At 44.4% G+C, this 21320-nt stretch overlaps 2 protein-coding genes across 4 annotated transcripts in view; one reads left to right on the forward strand and one right to left on the reverse strand.

Moving 5' to 3' along the window:
* The first annotated feature begins 672 nt into the window (after positions 1–672).
* Positions 673–21320, forward strand: part of FYB2 (FYN binding protein 2) — a 44044-nt gene continuing 23396 nt past the window's right edge. The window contains exons 1-4 of one of the 3 annotated variants that reach the window (XM_039486408.1): positions 673–842; positions 8764–9556; positions 10755–10949; positions 15396–15429. In XM_039486408.1, the coding sequence (XP_039342342.1) occupies positions 834–842; positions 8764–9556; positions 10755–10949; positions 15396–15429 (1031 nt within the window). In that variant the 5' untranslated portion in view covers positions 673–833. Of the gene's footprint in view, positions 843–7481; positions 7509–8763; positions 9557–10754; positions 10950–15395; positions 15430–21320 lie in introns of those variants that run through there. The other 2 variants (XM_039486407.1, XM_039486406.1) reach the window with 2 other exon arrangements.
* PRKAA2 (protein kinase AMP-activated catalytic subunit alpha 2) overlaps positions 20246–21320 on the reverse strand; it is a 92525-nt gene continuing 91450 nt past the window's right edge. Inside the window, exon 9 of the mRNA XM_039486413.1 lies at positions 20246–20330. Within this exon, the coding sequence (XP_039342347.1) occupies positions 20308–20330 (23 nt within the window). The 3' untranslated portion in view covers positions 20246–20307. The remainder of the gene's footprint in view (positions 20331–21320) is intronic.

The following is a 21320-nucleotide window of genomic DNA, read 5'->3' on the forward strand; positions in this document are numbered from 1 at the left end:
CTCCAGAACCCTCTTACCTCTCAGTCTTGTCCTTCCCTTCCCATACACCAGCTGAAATCTTCCACCTAACCCCTGAACTCCACTCCTGATCATTCCCAACACATCTCTTCCTTCTGCATCCTGCCCCCTGCACACCCATTTCTAGCCTTGCCTCCACTCATACACAAGCTCTTTGCACCTGGAACCTCACTCATACACCACTGATAACTCCTGCCCCCAGGCAATCCACATGCTTGTCCTTCGCTTCCCACTGGCCTTCAACCCCTTCCCTCTAGTCTCTGCCCTGCCCTCCCCTCACATAAGCTTTCTCAATTTGGCAGACAAAAGGTTGCATAGTGAATGGCTCTACTGCAGAGCTCAGGTTGCACAGCTGTAGTGCTGATTCCTGGGTTGCTTCTTGCCACTTCAGAATCTGAGGCTGTGGAAGATCCTGAGGTGCCATAGACAGCTATACAATTTACACTGCCCCAGGTGTGACCCTGTGCTGCCATGCCCTGATGACAATACCCAGCCATTGTCCTTAGAAGTTCTGAACAGGGTGGTCCATCTGAGTGAGGCAGGGCTGTCTCCAGGTGAAGATATTCTGCACTCCACCCCTCTGAGGGACTGGACAGGGAGGAGCCAGGTCTGAGTGCTGCAGGACTGGTGCTCAGGTGTACTGTGTATGCCCCACCTTCCCTGGGCTTTTACTCCTACAGCTCTCTGCAGTGTAATTGCTAACAGCTGCTGGGGTGAGAGGAAGTGAATCTCTGTAAACGCTGGCTGGAGACAGTGAGAGTAAAATATGCTACAAAGCTGAGTTATTCGGGTGGGTGTTGGACAGCTGAGAAGACATGGAAGTAGTAAGTGTTATATTGTTGCTGCCTTTTGGCTTTGTAATGCTAGGGCTAATGATATTCCCCTGTCTCCTGTGACATGTTTGCTGTTTGACTTTCTTGCTCGGCTTTGTAGTTTCAGGCAATTGTCTTAGTGAACAGGTAACAGGTGTGGAAATAACTTTGACTTCTGAGCATTGCCTGAGGAGAACATCCCAGACAGCCTGTCTGCTCTCTGTTTTTTTCTGGCTAGCTGGGGTCTCTTGTCCTGCTCCTATGGTGGAAAAAAATGTCACTTAAGGGGTTGGGGAAGAAACTTCAGCTGGAGGTGTTGTGTTCTCCATTAACTCTTCCTGTTTCTCCTAGCTCGGATATCAGCCTGTACTGAGCTCCTCCTTCTCCTTTTGCTCCTAAGCATGGGTGGATTTACAGGAAAAATCTAGGTAGCTAATTAACAAGTGATGCACCCTGAGCACATTTTATGGTGAAATAGAGCAGTCCGGGAAGTATGTGGCAAGTCTTCAGCTAGCTGTGCTGAGTGTGTTATGCAGAGTCAAAGTGCAGTTGGGATTCAGTGTTCAACAAGACAAGCACCTTTGATCTGTTTTCTGTTCAGACTTCACCAACCAATAACTTTCACAAAGGGGGTTTGCAGTTCTTCCCCTCAAATCTATCATGTGTACTCTCTGAGTGGGGTTATGCTTTTTTATACCAAAATATTAAATTGCCAAATATCCTACACATGTATAGACTGGTCCTAACTAGACACTATTACCAGCACCAAAACTCCCAGCTGGTCTTCTTTCTAAGACAGATCTTCTGTTTTGCTTTCTTTCTTTTTTTTTTAATTGGGAGATATTTATATTGGAATAGCAATTTATTTGCAAGGGGGAAGTCAGTTTAACTTTAATCTCCCTTCTCCAACCCCTCCATAAACTAACTGTTCTTTGGCTGTAAAACATCAGTAGCTTTCAAGTTGGGTTGTTTTTTTTTTTTTGGTGCTGTACTTGCTAAGCATATTCTGACTACAGCAGGACAAATAATTCACTGACTACTTCCTGCAAGTTTCTGGCAATCTTTTAAATATAATAACTTAGTGAATTCTCTTTCATTGCTTGACTGGCTCTAATTTATAGCTAGCTGCTTCTGACCACAGCCTTGAGGCCTTTCATCTGCTCTCAGAGGGCTGACACAGAGACTTGGTATATAGGGACTGCTAGCTTGCACTGAGAAATGAACTTACGGATTGAGGTGCTGTTTTGTTTTAAGGCTGCACCATGCTTAGCACTGAGGTTAGCCACATGGGCCGTCTGAGTGTGACTGACTGACTGTCACACAGGCTGAATCTGTGCAAAGGGTTTGCATTGAGTATTGGACCCACTCAGATCAGTCAGGTTTGAAGTCCTCCTGATTCTGACAGGAGGATGTTTACACAGCTAAAAGGCCTGTGAATCCTACCAGGCCACCTCAATTCTACTCCTTTCTCCACCCAACATTCCCTGGAAGTCCAGTACCCTTTACCCTGTTTGGGCACCTGGTGCTCCTGGAGACCCATCTCACATCTCGTATCTTTTGGAGACAGGCCTGTACCACTCCTACAAAATCTCCTGTGGCTCTTGGAAGTCCTAGGAAAAGACCTATCCCCACCCAGAACAGGCAACTGAGAAGGAAAATACATCCTCTACCCCTGCAGCAGTTTTTATATTGTCAAGTAGCAGATTGGGGGGTTACTGCTAAGCTCCTCTGATACCTGGAATTGAAGCTCCCTAACTCTGTGAATGCTTGATTCCCAGGGAGTCCTGAGACTGTTAAATGCCATTTAAATTAATATATCGGCCAAAGATGTTAACATAACCTAGTTAAAGAGCAACATTAAACAGTTTGAAAGAAGGTTCTGGTTTGGTGTACAGTGACCTCAACCTGCTTAGTACCATGACAAACACCATTAAAAATCTCTTTAACCCAGGGGTCGGCAACCTGCAGCCTGTCAGGGTAATCTGCTCATGGGCCATGAGGCGTTTTGTTTACGTTGACCATCGGCAGGCACAGCCCCCTCGCAGCTCCCAGTGGCTGCGGTTTGCCATTCCTGGCCAATGGAGCTGTGGGAAGTGGCCCGGGCCTCAGGGATGTGCTGGCCGCTGCTTCCTGCAGCTCCCATTGGCTGGGAATGGTGAAACGTGGTCACTAGGAGCTGCAGGGGGCTGTGCCTGTGGACGGTCAATGTAAACAAAATGTCTTGCGGCCCACCGGTGTATTACCCTGATGGGCCACATGCCGAAAGTTGTCGACCCCTGCTTTAACCTTTTATTAAGGATGAAGAAAAGAAGGAAAAACAGTGAAAGCATTTGAAATGAAGATATTAAGTAAGGCTTTCATTTTAACAACATCTCTTGTTCCCTTGCCTTTACACTGGAGAGTTTTTGTTTTTAGAAGGAAAGTCGCCTTTGTCTGATGGTCTCTTTGGTGTGAAAGACGGTAATAACTGTCCTTGTGAGGAAAAGAGAAGTTAGCTGAGATGGGCTGGAGATGCTGCTGTTGCAAGTCTAATCCTGTATCCTAGAAGACAAAAAATGACACATATGAGAGGGGAGAGAAAACAACAGCAAAGGTAGAAAACACAGCTTGCAACCTCGCTGCTGGTGAAACATAGGCCTGGCATGTGGCCTTATCGGTCACACTGAGACCTGGTTAACTTATAAGAGGATTGGGCTGTTTAGGGCATTGCTGTTGCCTCTTTCTGGTCACAAGCTTACAACAGTGTTGCAAAAAATACTGTCTTGTCAGGCTAAGCCAGACTCATATTAAGCAGAAGGAAAGAGAGAAAAAGAGAAGAAATGAGGTGAGAAAGGAAAAGGACACGGGGTGGAGGGGAAGAAAGATACAGTCTCACAACTCAAGTGGTGAGGTATGTCAAATGACTTCCTCTCTGGCCAGATTTGGTCAGGACATCTCAATATTAGGGTGAAGAAGGCTTGGAGCTCTGGAGGGGGATAGGCATGGCAGCAGCCATAATGGTGAAGCTCACTTCAGTAGCCAAGTTTCTCCCCCACAAAGTCTTTCCTTAAGGACCCCCAAAAGGGAGTGATGGGCGGAATCTCCTGCCATTATTCTGTCCACTAATCAGATCTAGTTTCCAACACATCAGTTCTGGTTGACCATTTCTAGTTCCACGCTCTTTTTATTTACCCAGCGTGACCTTAACGCAGTCCTCTTTGTTTGGACTGATTCTTTCTGTCTGCCTTCTGCAACTCTTTCTACCAGCATTTGTTGTTTTATTGTGACATCTTATGAAATTACACTCGCTTTTTACAATTGAACTCACAATTAGAGTAAATCTGTAGTTATCACAATAGTACCATGTTAATCTTTACAGGTTACTCTCTGCCTGTGGTGGTTTCCTTTCCTACGACGTTGTGTGCTTTGGTTGCTATCTTAGGGTGTGCTTCAGGCTATTTCCTATTTCTCCTCCAGAAATTCATGGGGATTTGGGGAAGCAGTGACCCTACATTGGGAAGAACCTCAAGAGACCTGATAAGTTGGTAAGGGTGGAGGGCCACCATGGATTTTATTGTGAAACTGACCTCTCTAGGATTTGCCTAGCTAGCATGTGCTTGAGATGGGCCTTTTTTAAAAGGAGAGCCTCCCCTCCCCTCTCTTTATCTCCACTGTTAAGTGTGGGCTTCTACAATGTCCTCATTAACACTTGGTGGTCTTTCCATAATAGGCACCCTACTGCAATGAATCTGTTAGATCTGTTCAAGTGTTACAACTTTTCATAAATAGGCATAATCTCAGCAAATATGGTATCATGAATGATTTGCCAAGCTCTAGTACATATGGTAGTGCCAAGAGTGCCTTTCTTAGGTCTGTGTTTCATGGACATACAAAGCGTAGAAAATGCCAACCATCTGAATGTAACAATGTGAATGTGTTTCCTTTTCAAGAAGTTTGTGTGTGGCGGGGGGGGGGGGGGTGGAGAATTGGAGAGTTCCCTAGTCTAAAGAACTATGGCTGCAGTTAGCATAGACATATTATAAAGCTTTAACAACATCTGCACTTAAAAACCACTCTTCATTCCTAGATGCCTTGTTTGCAAAGTGGGGAAAAAAAGCAGCACAGACACTTAAAGAAGCCAGGGCAAAACTAGAGAATCTGCCAATTAATTAAGCAAAGTGAATTATAGTTGCTATTTCAAGGCAAGAGAAATAACCTGAGGGAAAGAGGGATTTGTGTTCACATCCTTTTTAATTAAGGCAAGGGTGGGGAGAGGGAGGACACAGAACAGAAGACAGAACCGTTAACTCTTGTCATCCCATTTTGCCATTAGATGGTTAACAAACAGGTGTGGGTTTAATGAACTATGTACACTGTACCAAAGAAGACAAGTCTTGTCTAACATGCTGATTGCGGTTATAAGCACAAAACTACTTGTTTCCTCGGGTACAGTTGCATGTGTGTGTCTTGTATTACCCAGTTTCTTGTTGATACCATTAAACACCTGAAATGCATTTACTTAGCTATAAACAGTGTTAAGTCCTCAGGTGTAGCTTCAGTATACACAGCTGCTTGGTGCCCCTGCAATAGAAACAATAGTACCTTATTTTGTCCCATTGTCTGTTTGGTGTAGTCATGGCTCTCTGTGGTGACTTGGATAGAGGGTGAATCAGTTTTCTTTCTTTCTGGAAATCTCCATTCCCTGTAAACTCCATAATAGACTAGCCAGGCTTCTTATAGTGCATCACATTGCTGGCCCCAAATATGAAATATAATAGAAGCACTTCACTCTCCTCCACGGGGTAGGTTCTTTACATCGTACACTGTCATGTGAAAGTAGTAACATTACTGAAAGGGGTTATTCAAGAGAAATTATCAGTGTTTAATAAATTGTGCCATTTAAATAAAATTCAGTAAAACCTCAGTATGCTATTCATCTGCTCTGCCTTAACGTTATGAGTCTAAGCACTTCTTCCCCACCCTGAAGAAGGAAGTTCTGTCCTTTAAATTATTTTTTTCAATTTCTTCATTAGACAGGTTCTCGTGAAGTATCACAATTCTTTGCATTGAATTAAATAGTTAACCTGGCACACCTAATATAATCATGGCATATAACAAGTTTTACAGAGCAGTCCAAGGACTTGAGTAGCTCATAAATTTGATGTCTGGCTCTCTTTAGTTTTGCTCAGGACGGAATTCAAAAAGTGTATTGCAGATAAATATCAGACTCCTTATTTTTCATCATGGAACAGCAAAATGCCTGGGACAAACCTACAAAGTTCACTAAACTTTGCCCACACCTTTTAAAATTAAATTTAACAAGTTGTTTTTAAAAAATGCTCATCTTTCAGGCAAATGTAGAAAAATGACTTTTACTGACAATATATTCTCCTGCCTGGATAATTTCTGGCACGCTGAATGAATGGTGGTGATTTTAAATCTGAGGATCAAGGAATGTGTTGGAAATCTGATACAAGTTCCATACTGCACTGACATGAGATAGAATAAGTGGTAATTCACTCATTCTTTTAAGATGATACAATTTGGCCTCAAAGTATTATTCATGTACGAAGTTCCACTGAGGTCAATAGGACCGGTCATGTGTGAGGGATGCAAGATTTGTTTAACGATACAGGGGACCTTGATGGATAAGATTGTTCTTGTAATTCCTTTTCTGAGAAGGTGACACTAGAAAGCTAGTCTGTGGGTGGACAGAGTATTAGGTGCTCTGGGCAGCAGCTGGCACACATGACTGTGTTTCATGTCCTTAAATAAAATAGTTTTAATGTCAGTTAGCTTGTATCATTTCCAGCACTTACAACAAAGGGGGCGGGGGAGAGGTATTGAAACAACTTAGCACTTGAAAAGTACTAGCTTATGAGTCCTGGAACTAGTTATGAGTCACTCTCTTCATTTAGGGGCAGTTCAACTGAAATCAATGGATCTATAACCAATTTACACCAGCTGAGGAGATACCCTTATTGTTTCCCCTACTCCCATTCAGTGTATGCAGCTGCCTTGTTACCAAAAATACATCTCATGGATGTGTGTAAATGAAACTTGCTCTTGATTTGAAGAAATATTTTGGCGCAGCTGCTGCTTTGTTAACTATGTCTCTCTGGCAGGGGCGGCTCTAGGCATTTTGCCGCCCCAAGCACGGCAGGCAGGCTGCCTTCGGCGGCTTGCCTGCCGGAGGTCCCTGGTCCCGCGAATTCGGCGGCAGCTTGCGGGAGGTCTGCCGAAGCTGCAGGACCAGCGGGACCCTCCGCAGGCATACCGCCGAAGGCAGGCTGCCTGCCGCCCTCGCGGTGACCAGCAGAGCTCCCCCCATGGCTTGCCGCCCCAGGCACGTGCTTGGCGTGCTGGTGCCTGGAGCCGCCCCTGCTCTCTGGTAACAATGTGTCCATCTATCTCAGAACTCCCTCTAGGACTCTCCTTTCAAAGGGGTCTCTGAATCCCAGTTCTTATCTCCACCTCCCTCATTAGTAATGACTCCTAAACCCTTGTCTCTCACCTAGGCCCTGATCCTGTGTGGTTTGAGTGTCTTCTGATGCCATTGTCTTTAATGGAATATTGGTGTGTTCAGTGCCTTGCAGGATCGTAATGAGTGAACCAAGCAACTATTTTCCAACCTGTGCCTATGCAGGTCAATATCCAGTGTGCCTGTAGCTGTGTCGATCCCAGGATATGAGAGACAAGGTGGGTGAAGTAATATCTTTTACTGGACCAATTTCTATTGGTGAGAGAGAGACACTTTCCAGCCACACACAGCTCTTCCCCAGGTCTGGGAAAGGTACTGCCAGCATCACAGCAAAATGCAAGCTGGAACAGAGAGTTTAGAATAAGTAGTTAGCACATATTGTAAGGGACTGTTGGAGGTAGAGTGGCCTGTTAACACCTCTGCAAAAAGGGGGCAAAAAGAGCAGGTTAGTGGGTTACGGATTGGATTTGTGGCATATTACAGCAGTATTTCTATTCAGTCCATGATTTTTAGTGTTTAGCAAAGTAATGAATTTAAGCTTCCAGGCTCGTCTTTTGAAAGTGTTGTGCAGGTTTCCTTTTGAGGGTGAGGACTGATAGGTCAGATTGCTTTGCAGAAAGCATTCATCCACCGGTGATAGAGTGGTCTTTCCTGTGTGAGCTCATTTAAGAGTAGTAATTGTCTCATTTCACCCACATAGTTGGTGGGACATTAAGTTTAGGTAGGGCACTGGATGAGGTACACCCTGTGTTTTTGATAGGCATGTGTAGGGTCCATGGCTCTTGAAAGGTGTTGATCATTGTAGCAGTGGAGATGTATTGTTCCAGCAGGTTCTGGTGCCACTTTGAGTTGCTGTGTTGTGGGGAACTTGCTACCGATTATAATCATGGAGAGGTTGTGGGGTTGTTTGAGGCCAGAAGTGGAGGTTGAGGATGGGGTCCACATTGAGTATGGGTTGTAGTTGTTTGACACCCCACATGGATTCCAGTGTGAGGTAACAGGTGACAACAAAGTGTGTGGTCAGAAGGGATTTTATTTCTGTACTGAAGCAAGTTCTCCTGGGGGTATTTAGGTGGCCTGTTCCATGATTTGATCATCTTCTCTGGTGGAGTCTCCTTGTTTGGCAAAAGCTTGTCTCTCTCCAACAGAAGTTGGTCTAATAAAAGATATATTACCTCACCCACTTTGTCTCTGTATCTGCAAGTCACTGTTGTTGCTTACTCCTTTGGAGACTGTGTGTGGGGGGCGGGGAAAGGGTTTATGCTGAAGTAGCTTGTCTAAATTTAAACACATGAGACTTAATATTGGTCTTCTGTTTAGTTTTGGGTGAGGGTATGGTATCTGCACCCTTTGGCAATTCACTTAATGTTTTGTAAACATGCCATTAAACTGTAAACCACTTTTCCACCGTATGAACCAATGCCTCTTTGGAGAATGCCGATAACCTTTCTCCTGCTTTTCCCCCTCCTTTAGGAAGGCATAAGTGACTTCAGAGCACTCCGAGCAAAATTTCAAAATGATTCCAATTTTTCAAATACTGTGCCACAACCACTCAAGAAGCCTCCTGCAGAAAGTTTACACCTACCAAGCTCTGACACTAAGGGTGTGTCCAGTCCCAGAATCCTGAACCAAGGGAAAGTGCTGGTGTCAGAACAAAAGAGAGAACAATTTTGTTCTGCTGCGCATAGCTCAGAGCTAATGCAATCCAAACCTTTCGTATTGCCTAGAGTCAAGCATGGCAACTTGTATCGAGCAGAGAAGAATGAAGATCCAAAGAATAAAGTGTTGGAGGGAGCCTTTTGTGGAGATGCAGCTCCTAGAGGGGATTCACAGAAACCCCGTCCAACTTCTTGCATTTATCAGCAGGCATCTGTTAATGCAAATTCGGAGGAAGAACTGTTAAACTCCTTCCATCATACTCTGCAGATCTGGGAAAGTGCTTCAGCTCAGAATGACAGAAAGTCTGCAGTGCTCCCACCACCACAGTGTATAAGTGGGAATCATTCTGCTCAGCCACGCGTTCTGAACACTACCCTAGGAGCAGAAAGCAACAAAATTAGAAGTGCTGGGAAGGTGCAAGTACTGGATTTATCTACCCAAAAGAAATCTCTCCCAGCTAGCAGAACACCTATACCGCCCCAGACTTCATCACCTCCCCATCCATCCAGAGCTTACAAGAGCCCTGAGCAAAGCCCTACGACGACTGGATTCTCTCAGCTTGCTTATGATCCACACAAGCCAAGTGAGACCTCTCAGTATCTGAAAGGTAAATTCATCCTCTCAGCATTGTTACATGGTATTTATATGGCACTCTGCCAGTTTTTGAGGCTCAGCCATGAGAACTTTAATGCAGATCCAAAAGAGAGAGCATATAGGATCAGTTGGGATAGATACCTACACGCTGCAAAATTGAGCAGGGGGCTTCCAGAGAGAACTTTCTTCTAGTGGTGCTCCGGCATAGCAAGATATGGCTAGAACTGATATGTAGGGGTGCACAAAACTGACACTTTAGGTAGGAAAAGAAAGGAAGGTAAGTAACTGGCTAGCTAGGTCTTTTCCTACTGCTGGGGCGGTGGGGGAAAGAGGACTGGGTGGGAGGTAAATTCAAGTTCTAGAAACAGGGTTAAGGAGGAAGAATGTGTTTCATTTCAATCACTTTGCCTATCCTTCCTTACACTGAACGTTGGACAGACTGGATTCTTATGTCATGGTATTCATGTTTCATATGCTCTGCAAAAAATTAAGGGATTTATTTTCTATAAAGATAACTTTTGAGTAAAAATGGACCTGGTTTGAATCCTCAGATCTGTACATTTTCCCCCAACTTTGGGAAGTTCAGGTCCAAACTAAGAATGGGCTTGCTCCTTTGGGTATTTCTTCTAGAAATGTGCTACCAAGGAGGTATTAAGCAGCAAGTTCATTTTATCAGCTTCAGATTTAGTGCCAAAATATTGAAAAGATTAAATCCTTAGTCCTGCTTTGACTGCAGGGGGTTGGATTAGATGCCCTCTCGAGTTCCCTTCCAGTTCTATGATTCTATAAAATCATTGTTTTACTCTGGAAAGCTACCTTACTGGAGCTGTATATTTAAGTTATACTGCTAAAGTCTAGAAAATGAAAAACCTATTGGCACCAAAAATTCAATTTTTTTTACAAAAAATCAAGAAAAAGATCACTCTCAAATGTGGCCAATTGTATAACAATCTGAAGAAACAGAAAAAGAGCCTTCTTCTTTCTTACTACTTACTTACTATTTCTCATTCTGTAACACCACTGAAAAATCAGGCCCCATGCTGAATAAGTGTCTATGTATAAAATTAGAATAGGCAAATTTTAGCTGGGAAGGAAACTGCTTGACATTCCTACCAGTTTTTTGCCAATTTATGCAAGCAGTCCTACGTGAATTTTTACATGAAATGAGACGTAATAACTGACTTTCTCCTTGTGGCTCTTGCAACAAACAGCATCAGAACCCTTCCTCCATCATGCTGGCACAGAAAGACAACTTGATGTCAAGGATAGCAAACCTCCAAAAGTTAAACCACTTCCTTCAGTTGAATCTCTTGGTTCCCCTCCAAAGAAACCTCTGAGGCCCCCAAAAGTGAATCTCAGTGCCTTCCGGCAGTCAGCTCCACATGTCAGCAGAAGAAATGAAACCGGTAAGAGATTTTATCTTAGTTTCTAGCAGAGCTGGTTGAAAACTCTCTTTTTTAATTTTAAAAAGAACGAGGAGTACTTGTTAGTCTCTAAGGTCCCACAAATTTATTTGAGCATAAGCTTTTGTGGGCTAAAACCCACTTCATCAGATGCATGCAGTGGAAAATACAGGAGGAAGAGAGAGAGAGACACACACACACCATGAAAAATGGGTGTTGCCATACCAACTATAATGAGTGTAATCAATTAAGGTTGGCTATTATCAGCAGGAGGAAAACAAACAACAACAAAAAAACTTTTGTAGTGATAATCAGGATGGCCCATTTCCAACAGTTGAGAAGAAGGTATGGGTAACAGTAAGGGGAGGGGAAGCATGGGGAAATAGTTTTTACTTTGTGTAATGACCCATCCATTTCCAGTCTTTATTCAAGCCTAATTTAACAGTGTCCAGTTTGCAAATTAATTCCAATTCTGCAGTTTCTCATTGGAGTCTGTTTGTTTTTTTTGAAGTTTTTGGAGAATTGCGACTTTTAGGACTGTAATTAAGTGACGAGGGAGGCTGAAGTGTTCTCCGACTGATTTTTGAATGTTATAATTCTTGACGTCTGATTTGTGTCCATTTATTCTTTTGCATAGAGACTGTTTGGTTTGGCCAGTGTATATATAATAGCTCACCTTAATTGATTAGTCTTGTTATAGTTGGTATGGCAACACCCATTTTTTTCATGTTCTTGAAAGCTTATGCTCAAATAAATGTGTCTCTCTAAGGTGCCACAAAGACTCCTCATTCTTTTTGCTGATACAGACTAACATGACTACCCCTCTGAAACCTTTTTGTTTTTAAGTTTTCTGTCAGAAAATGCAGTTTCATTGAAGGCCTTGTTTACACTACACACCACCATGAGCTACGTGCTGCCTTGGAAAGCAGTCTGTGTCCACGCTCACTGGTGTGTGTGTGTGTGGCAAACAGGGCAGTGAAAAGCTTGGGGTGGGGGGCAGCAGGGAAAGGCCCCTAAGGGAGCTGCCAGAGCCTTTCCTTGTGCTTCTCTGCCACAAGAGCCTTTCCTCACTGCCAGAGCCTTTCACTGCAGTGGAAAAAGGCACCAATAGTTGGGAGGTTGTGGGATACTGCACTACTGCTTTTTATTTTATTTAAAGCAGTGCAGATGTGGGAGGCACTGCTTGGGTGTATAGAGAGCTGTGTAGGGTACATACCCAGGGCTGAGGTATATAGGGCACTCTACTCACCTAAGATGTGCATTACCATAGCCTGGGTATAAATAGCGGAATATATCTGGGCATGTAGCATTTGTACTCTGCATGCTACTGCAAGCGTATACTTACCCTAACTCGAGCTGTTTTGTGAGAACAGGCGATGGTATGTTGTTGTGGGGTTGTTGGTTTTTTTTTTTTATTTGTTGTGGGTTTTTTTCTAACAAAACTTTGGATGGCAAGGGAGTCAGATTTTTTTTGACATAAAAAGAATTTAATATTAATCTGAATGAAAATGAAATCTTTCAGAATTTCTGTTGTGAATTTTTTTCCTTGGTTCATATTCAGAACCAAAATTAACTTGAATATATTGGTAATGAGTTCTACAGGTTGGTTATGCCTTATGGAAAGAAGAACTTCCTTATGTATGGTTTTAAACCTGCTGCCTATTAATTTCATTGGGTAACCCAGAGTTTTTGTGTTGTATGAATAGGTAAATAACACCTTCCTCCTTCATTTTATCCACACCATTCATGAGTTTTATAGACCTCTATCATATTTTCCCCCTTACTCATCTCTTTTCCAAGCTGCATAGTCCCTGTCGTTTTAATCTCTCCTCATATGGAAGCTGTTCCATACCCCTCATGATTTTTGTTGCCCTTCTCTGACTTTTTCCTATTCTAAATATCTTTTTTGAAATGGGGCAACCAGAACTACATGAAGTATTTAAGGTGTGGGCGTACCATGGATTTATATAGAGCCAGCACAATATTTTCTTTATTATCTATCCTTTCCTAATGGTTCCTAACGTTGTTAGCTTTTTTTTGACTGCTGCTGCACATTGAGCAGTTCAGAGGACTATCCATGATGACTCCAAGCTCTTTCTTGAGTGGAAACAGCAAATTTAGACCCCATCATTTTGTATGTATAGTTGGGATTATGTTTTCCAACATGCATTACTCTGCACTCATCAACATTGAATTTTATCTACCATTTTGTTACCCAGTTTAGTGAGATCCCTCTGTAACTCTTTGCTGTCTGCTTTGGACTTAACTAGCTTGAGTAATTTTGTGTTGTCTGCAGATTTTGACACCTCACTGTTTACCCCCTTTTTTCCAGATTGTTTATGAATGTTGAACAGCATTAGTTTCATTCAGGTCCTTGTGGAACCTTGCTATTTACCTCTCCTGACTGTGAAAACTGTTCATTGATACCCTTTGTTTCCTATCTTTTAACCAGTTACTGATCCATGAGAAGACTTTCCCTCTTATCCTGTGACTGCTTATGCACCTTTGGTCAGGGACCTTGTCAAAAGCTTTCTGAAAGTCCAAGTACACTAGATCACCCTTATCCACATTTTTGACACCCTTAAAGAATTCTAATAGGTTGGTGAGGCAAGATTTCCCTTTACAAAAGCCATGTTGACTCAATATTGGGATAGTTGAAATCCCCTGTTAGGCTACAAAAAACAGAAAACCCTTCTTATCTCCCTGAGCATTTCAAAATCCCTGTCCTGGTCAGGTGGCCGGAAGTGTATATTCCTACCACTATCGTCTTGTTCAAGCATGGAGTTTCTAACCATACAGAGTCTATGGTACAGTTGGATTCATTTAAGATGTACGCTATATTTGACTGCTTTTTCACATATAGGGCCACTCTCCAACCTACTCTGCCATTTCCATATATTTTGTAGCCTGGTATTACTGTGTACCACTGATTATCATTGTTCCATCAAGTTTCTGTGATGCCTATTACATCAATATCCTCATTTAATACCAGGTATTCAAGTTCCCTATCTTGATATTTAGACTTCAGGCATTTGTATGCAAGCACTTATAAAACTAGTCAATATTTAGTTGTCTCCTTTCATGTGGCGTAATTGAATGGGATTCTTTTTCATTTGACTGGTTTCTTTTCAGTCCCAACTATAGGCCTGGCTTGACATGAGTAATTGGATGTGGCTGAGGCCTCATTTCTTGGCAGATAGATTTTAGAGAGGTAAATGAATTGGTAAGCTAGAAACAGAATGTCTGTACTAAGATAAGGGGGAACACTTGGGGAACCATTTACAATGGGTAAATAGGCCTGGAACACAAGAAGGGGCGGGGGGAGGGGAAATAAGTCGTACTTGTACAGAGCACAGTGACCAAGCCAATCCATAAATGTTTATAAAGGAAGAGGTTTGCTGTGTATCTTTGAATATTTGGTATGCCCTGTACCCATCCCCTGTGCTTCAGCCTGATCAACTCAAGTGTAGTTTAATTGTATGCCAATGACAAAATTTCAGTGACATGTTTTGAAGTTGAACTGAGTTCTTGGGAATGGAGTGGGTAAGGTCTTGGACGCTACTGAGTCCATAGGTTTTGAGGCAGCTTCTAAGACCCTATCTGTACTTTATCAACTTCTGTCCTCTCCTCTTTTACTAGGCTATAGAGAATCCCCTTTAATGAATCCGCCTCTAAGGGATGTCTGTCTGAACCATGTGGTCCTAAGCATCTGTCAGCTTTCCCTCAGCCATTAGTTTTAAAACTCCTCTATGAATTTTACATTTACATGACCGTAATCTGGTTCTGTTTTGATTTAGGTGAAGCCCATCCTTCCTGTATAGGCTCCTCCTCCTTCCCCAAAAGTTTCCTCGGTTCCTAATAAATCCCAACTCCGAGCACCATCTTCTCATCTACACATTGAGACCCTGCAGTTCTGACTGTCTAACTGGCCCGGAGTGTGGAACTGGAAGCATTTCAAAGAATGCTATCATGGAAGTCCTGGATTTTAATCTCTTTTTCCTAGCAGCCTAAATTTGTCCTCCCAGGACCTCTCTCCTACCTTTCCCTATGTCATAGTTACCTACATCTACCACAACCACTGGCTCCTCCCCAGGACAGCAAGTAAATCTATCCATACCCTTCGCACCCTGCAGGCAATTCACCATGTGGTTCTTCTGGTCATCACAAACCCAATTAGCTATATTTCTAATGATCAAATCACCTATTACTAGTACCTCTTTTTCCTAATAACTCTTGCCCATAGGAAGATGTATACAGACAAGATTTTAATTTTTATGTTTACACCTGGAAATTTGTATCAATACCTCTCTTTGCCATGTGGTCCTTAAAATATCTCTCGCTCTGTGCTCTACTCAGCCCATTGTCCTGTTCCATTGTAGTCTCATGATAAATGTAGTAGCAACTATATTTTGTTTGCCACTTGTCAAACACTGTTGTTTTTATTTGCAGCTGCTGTAGAAGATGACTACATGGCTCCTGAAAAGTAAGTGTGTGGATTTAACTTTATAGGCTACAGAAACACATATATTTGTACTAAAACAAACAATAGTTTCTGTAAGAATTTTAAGCCCTTCTTCTGAAGATGAGACACACTTATAAGCAGCAAAGTGCTACTTTTATAATTCCATTATGCACAATTCTTGCATTTAAATGACATAGAAAGAATCCTCCTGAAGCAAGCACTTTGTATACTGTGTGTGGATTCACTAAATTAACTCCTATTCAAGAAGACCTGGGTGGCTGAGGGTATTAATAATGGGAGTTTCTTCTCTCTAGATTATCTGTTTTGAATATAGCCTGGACAGGTCTTTGAGTGAGTAGGCTTTCCTTGATGCCAGTGTGAATTGAGTTGGTGTGTCTACAAGGAACACGTATGTCCCCAAAACACCACCATATCTGACATTCGCATTGGTCTATTTGCTAAGTCAAAGGCTATGTCTACACTACCATGGTAAGTCAACCTATGCTATGCAACTCCAGCTATGCGAATAATGTAGCTGGAGTCGACGTACCTTAGGTCAAGTTATCACAGTGTCCACACCGTGGGGGGTCGATGGGAGTAGAGTTCTTGTCGGGGGTAGAGTATGGGGTCAACTGGAGAGCAATCTGCAGTTGATTTGGTGGGTCTCTACTAGACCCGCTAAATCAATCTCAAAGCATTGTGGGTTTTTTTTGGGGGGAGGGGTTTGTTTCCCCCCTCCATTGTACTGTAGACATGCCCTAAGATATGAATGCTTAGCAACCAATTTACCCTCTCATACTTAAGTGAGATCCTGGTAGACACATACAGCTAGATCTTAAAGCTTACACGAGCTATAAACTTTACAACAATAGAGGAAAGGAAATTACAAAATTCCCCAAAGTCTTTAGAACGTCATGAGGAGGTAACTGGAGATGTTTGAACCTGGGAGAGCTAGGTTCATAGGTGGCTTGTTGAACTGACCTTGCAGAAAAGAAAGAGTTTTAAAAAAAACAAAATGCTTAAGCCAGGAGACCTTGTTCTCATCTCCTGTCCTCTGTTCGCTATGAACATTATTGAAAGGCTAGATGTGTGTGTGTGTGTGTAGCTGGTTCTTGCTAGTGCTCCTTTGTTTAGCCTGCAGTAAACACTATATGACACGCTTTCTGACAAGCTGTCTTCTGGTTTCAAAGCAGATTGTTTACCACCTACGTGTGTGTGAGTATTTCCTCCCATCCCCCTCATTTCGCACATTCTCCAGCTTGATGTTTAGAAATGAAATGCTTTGAGAATTGTTGCTGAAACAAAGACCTGGCATAATCTGCAGGTGCTGGAAGTTTACTGTTATCCTTATCTGTCACCAGAAAAGGATTTTGATCTTTCGTTCTGTTTACGTAGCAAGCACAGACCTAAGATACATGAGATTTTGCTCCTCACTCTGGGTATTTTGTTGTTGTTGTTTATACTTGTGTGATCTTTGGAATGGGATTTGTATTGCTAGTGTTCTAAACCTGGCCACCTCATAGGTACTTCTTTGAACCCGGAGCAATACACCGATTCCTAGGTACTTGTATGCTTAAAGTTAAGCATGTGTTTTAAGTACCTTGCAGAACTATGCCCAAAGACTTAAAGAAATAAAAATTAAATTAAAATAGAAATAAAAAGAGAGAATCTAAGGCCAAGTGTTCACATTAATAGCCTTAATTTGGCACTTGGAATCTCCACACTGATGATGTAAGTGTTGACAATAGAAGCTGAGGTTTGCATCAGTTGATTCTCTCAAAGTTAATCCCTGTTTCAGAGGGTCAGCACTTGTGCAACTACACCAACTGCTAAACCAGGACTTTTTTGGAGTGTAGGCGAGGCCTTGAATCAGTCCAGAAGGTCTGGCTGTACAAAGGGACTCTGATGAAGAGCCGGCGGTGCTGGGGAGGGAAGAGATTGGACTGGGCCAAAGGAATCCATTTTGGGGTGGGTAGGTAGATGCGGAAGGGCAAAAGGGCTCCATTCTAGGTTCTGAAGGAGAATGTGCCCCAAGATTTTTGTGTCTCAACATTCCTGTCAGAAAATATCTCCGAAACCAGCTGGCAAAGTGTCTTATCTCCTGCTAGTTGCTCCCCCTCATAGAGGATGATGAGCTAAATGTCTAACGGAGAGTAGTAGTAGGTGAAGTGGCAGAAGTCTGTGTGGTAGACCTAAAGGTTCCAACCGTGCTGATGGCCCATGTGGATGTTAATGTTTCCATGTGATGGAATTTTTTTTTTCAGTTTGCTTATTTTAAAAACCTTGGAAAATGCATACAAAATCCATGTTAAACAACATGAAGATTGCAAAACTAAGCACTGAAAAGTTTGGAAATGTCAGATTTAAGGTTGCCTGTTGAACCTTAATTTGGACTCCTTGTGCATGTGTATTACGATGAGCATCTAATTATAAATCAATACTTTTTTCCAACCGGATCCCAGTGGAAAGTGCACATGTTGGTTTGGCTGTTTGCAACTCTTCAAAGACCTTATGCAAATACGCTTACACTTACACCTATTGGTGGTTAAGCATTTATTTGACGGTTTGCTTTTAGTTGACCAATTACATCATAAACAAGAAAGTTGTGGTAATTTGGCTGCATTGCTGGAAAACTGGAACCGTAGAGGCCAGGAGTGAACAACTCTGGTGTGCAAAGCAAATACCACATATGAATCAATATCTATTTTGCTTTGGGTGCAAATATTGATATGGACAAGCACCTTTTACTAATGAATATTCATGGATGACTAAACAAAGGGAATACAATGGCTGAATTTAAAATTCATGTACTTTAAATAACACAGTGGGGGAGTTAATGCGTGTAATTTAGTTTTCAATCCATTACAATAAATACCACACACATTCTAAATGTCACTGATGCAATCAGTTTATAAATTAACCAAGTTTCCTTGTATATGCCAAGAAGGAAGGGACTTATTTTTCCACATGTTCCCCTGTATATTAGCAATATAATTCTTGTTTAGAAATTAAACAGTCCAAGTAATATATTGCAGCAAAGATTAGTTACCTTGAACTCCTAATATGATTATATAGTAGGTTGTTTAATATTTAACAGTGAAGTTATCCAACTTGAGTTGCACTTCACCCTGCCCACATGGTAAATTGAAATGAGATCATGGACACTTGACACAACCAAAACCGTGTCCAGCAGTAGAGCAAGTCACACAAGAGTTCTTGGGGCCTGTAACAGTCCGCGGTAGGGGCCGTGCCGTCTCAGGGGCCGTCGGGAGCCAGGCCGCCTCACTACACGGCCCTAGCCCAGGCAGGCAGCAGCAGCACAGGTCACAGCTAGGAGTCCCAGCCCAGCCCCAGGCAGGGGGCAGCACACACAGACACTGAGCTCCGGTCCTGGCAGGCGGGAGGCTGAGCAGAGCAGTCAGCAAGCCCCCCAAGCCCCTAGGCGGGGCAGCACACACACCAGAATCTAGAGCTCAGAGATCACAGCAGGGCTGAGCAGCAGTCTACGTCTGTAAAGCCCAAGCCTAGCTCAGGGCGGGGCAGCAACACAGCAGTTCGCCCCAGCCCAGTCTCAGTCAGGCGGGGCAGAGCAAGCAGTTAGCTCAGCTCCTCTCTCCCAGCAGGGGGCAGCACAACAAAGTAGTTCAGCCCAGCCCCTCCAGTCAGTCAGGGGGCAGCAACACAACAGTTCTAGCTCCCAGCCCTCCAGCAGGGCTGGGCAAGCAACAAATAGTCCAGGGGCTCAGGTCCTTGTCTCAGGATAACATAAATAAGCCCAGGCAGGCCCCCAGGGGGCGGGGGCACAAAGTATAGTTCAGGCTTCAGTCCTTTGCATCCTGCTGAGCTGAGTACTAAGTTCAGTAATCCCCCCCCCAGCCTAGGGGTGGGGGGGGCAACACACAAGTCCCAGGGCTCAGGGTCTTGTCTCAGGAGCTGAGCCACAAGAGTCAGTAAGCCCCAAGGTGGGGCAATAATCCTGGCAGGGAGCTAAGCAGCGGCATCAGTCTCAGGAGGCCCAGGCCCGTCAGGCAGGGCAACAAACACAAGCTCAAGGCTCAGGGGGCCTAACGGGGAACTGAGCTATGGCAGCAGTTCAAGAAGCCCAGCTGGTAGGAGGGGAGGCTGCCCGTGTGTGGGTGGGGGGGGGGACACAGGCCACCCACACCACTGTGTCCCCAGCGGGCCCTAACAGCGGCGTGGATCCGCTGGCGCGCACACACACATGGGGGCACCTCAGTGCCCTCAGCCGGACAGGGTTCGCCCCGGCTTCCATCTCCCTCCTCCTCCTCGGGTACTGCTCGTCGCTGGGCTCGGCAGCGGGTCCCTCACAGGAGCCTCCGGGCCGCTCCTCGGGCTCGGGGCGGGGGGGGGCAGGCGGGGCCTCCTCGGGTCCTCTGGCTCGGCTCGGTCTGTCTACCTTGTCCCGGTAGGCCGGGTGAGGGAGGGTCGCTCGTCCCGTCCGCGTCCGGGCCCTGCGCCTGGGGCCTGCGGGCAGCCAGGAGCCCGTCCCTCTCTGGTCCGTCCTCTCCGCTGGAGGAGGCCGGAGGGGGAGACTGAGGGTCCGCTTCCTTGACTTCCGGGGGGGGCCCGGCGGCGGGGGACTCCGCCCACTGAGGTGGCTCCGCCCACTGAGGTGGCTGTTCTGGTTCCTCTCTCTCAGGGGCCGTCGGGAGCCAGGCCGCCTCACTACAGGGCCCCACAATGATCATTTAGGGATGTGGAAGGTGCAGTGGTTACAGGGCTGCTTGCATCTGTCCCCTCTCTGAATGCACTCCCTCTCTTCCCAGAGGGACACGTGATTCTCCCATTCCGAGACTGGACGCCGGGCTACAGTATCCTGTGTATCCATTGTGTTTATCCAGCAGGTCTCTTTCTGGATTAAGTGCCTGTGGTTCCTCTTCAGGAGTCTGTCACTGGACAGCCTGTTAAAACCAAAGTATTTAATCTTAACAATAGAATAAAACAGAGGAGAACTTTAAAACAACAAGGAGTCTATACACGTCTAGCTCACCTAAAGCCCAATCATCAGTAATGGTGGGTCCAGCAGAATTAGATACTTCTGTCAGCCTGAACACCTCACCAACATCCCCCAACAGCTACTACCTGTGGGGGGGGGGGGAAGGGATGTAAATCAATTTTTATCCAACCAGTGCTCCTGTCTCGTCTTAGGGTCCCTGCATGGCAAAACAAGTTTTCTAACTTGGCTGGGACCCAGGGGTAGAATCCTCGCTGCAAAAGCTCGAGCATTGTCTCTGAACAGTCCTGAAGTGTTTATCAGGACCCAGGGCTCTTCTCAAGCAATTGTTTTGCTTCTTGCTTGTATTTTCCAACAGCCCTGTTGATTCAACCCACTATAGTCCTGTAGTAACCAGCCCAATAACCGATCAACTTACAGTATCCACACATGATTATGTCACAGCTCTGTTTATCACAGGGGCTCTAGCACAGCCCTGTCCGCCACAGTGAATTTTACTGTGGCAGTCGTTCGTTGTGGCATCAGCTGAAATCCTGCATGATGCTGGGGGGAAGCACAGGGTGGCTAGAGCCCTTGAAATGGAAATGTTGGGGGGGGGGCGGGGAGTGAATCTGTTTCTGCCTCCACAATATCTCATGGACGTAAGAGTATGACATGGCTATGCTCCATCCTGTGTGCATGCAGAAAGGGGACAGAGATAAGAGGGGGGCCTGGAGGAAGGGATGGAGCTGCTGCTGCAGTTAAGGTTGCCAAGCCTTCAGGATTGTTTTAGAGTCTCCAGGAATTAAAGATTAACCTTGAATTAAAGATTGTCATGTGATGAAACCCCCAGGAATACGTCCAACCAAAATTGGCTACCCTAGTTGCAGTATGTGGGGTCAGGCTGGCCATCAGGGAGCAGGTATGACTCCTGGTCCTGCATTCCAGCCACCACAGG

Source organism: Mauremys reevesii, linkage group 8 (assembly GCF_016161935.1).
Source record: "Mauremys reevesii isolate NIE-2019 linkage group 8, ASM1616193v1, whole genome shotgun sequence".
Classification (NCBI taxonomy): domain Eukaryota; kingdom Metazoa; phylum Chordata; order Testudines; family Geoemydidae; genus Mauremys; species Mauremys reevesii.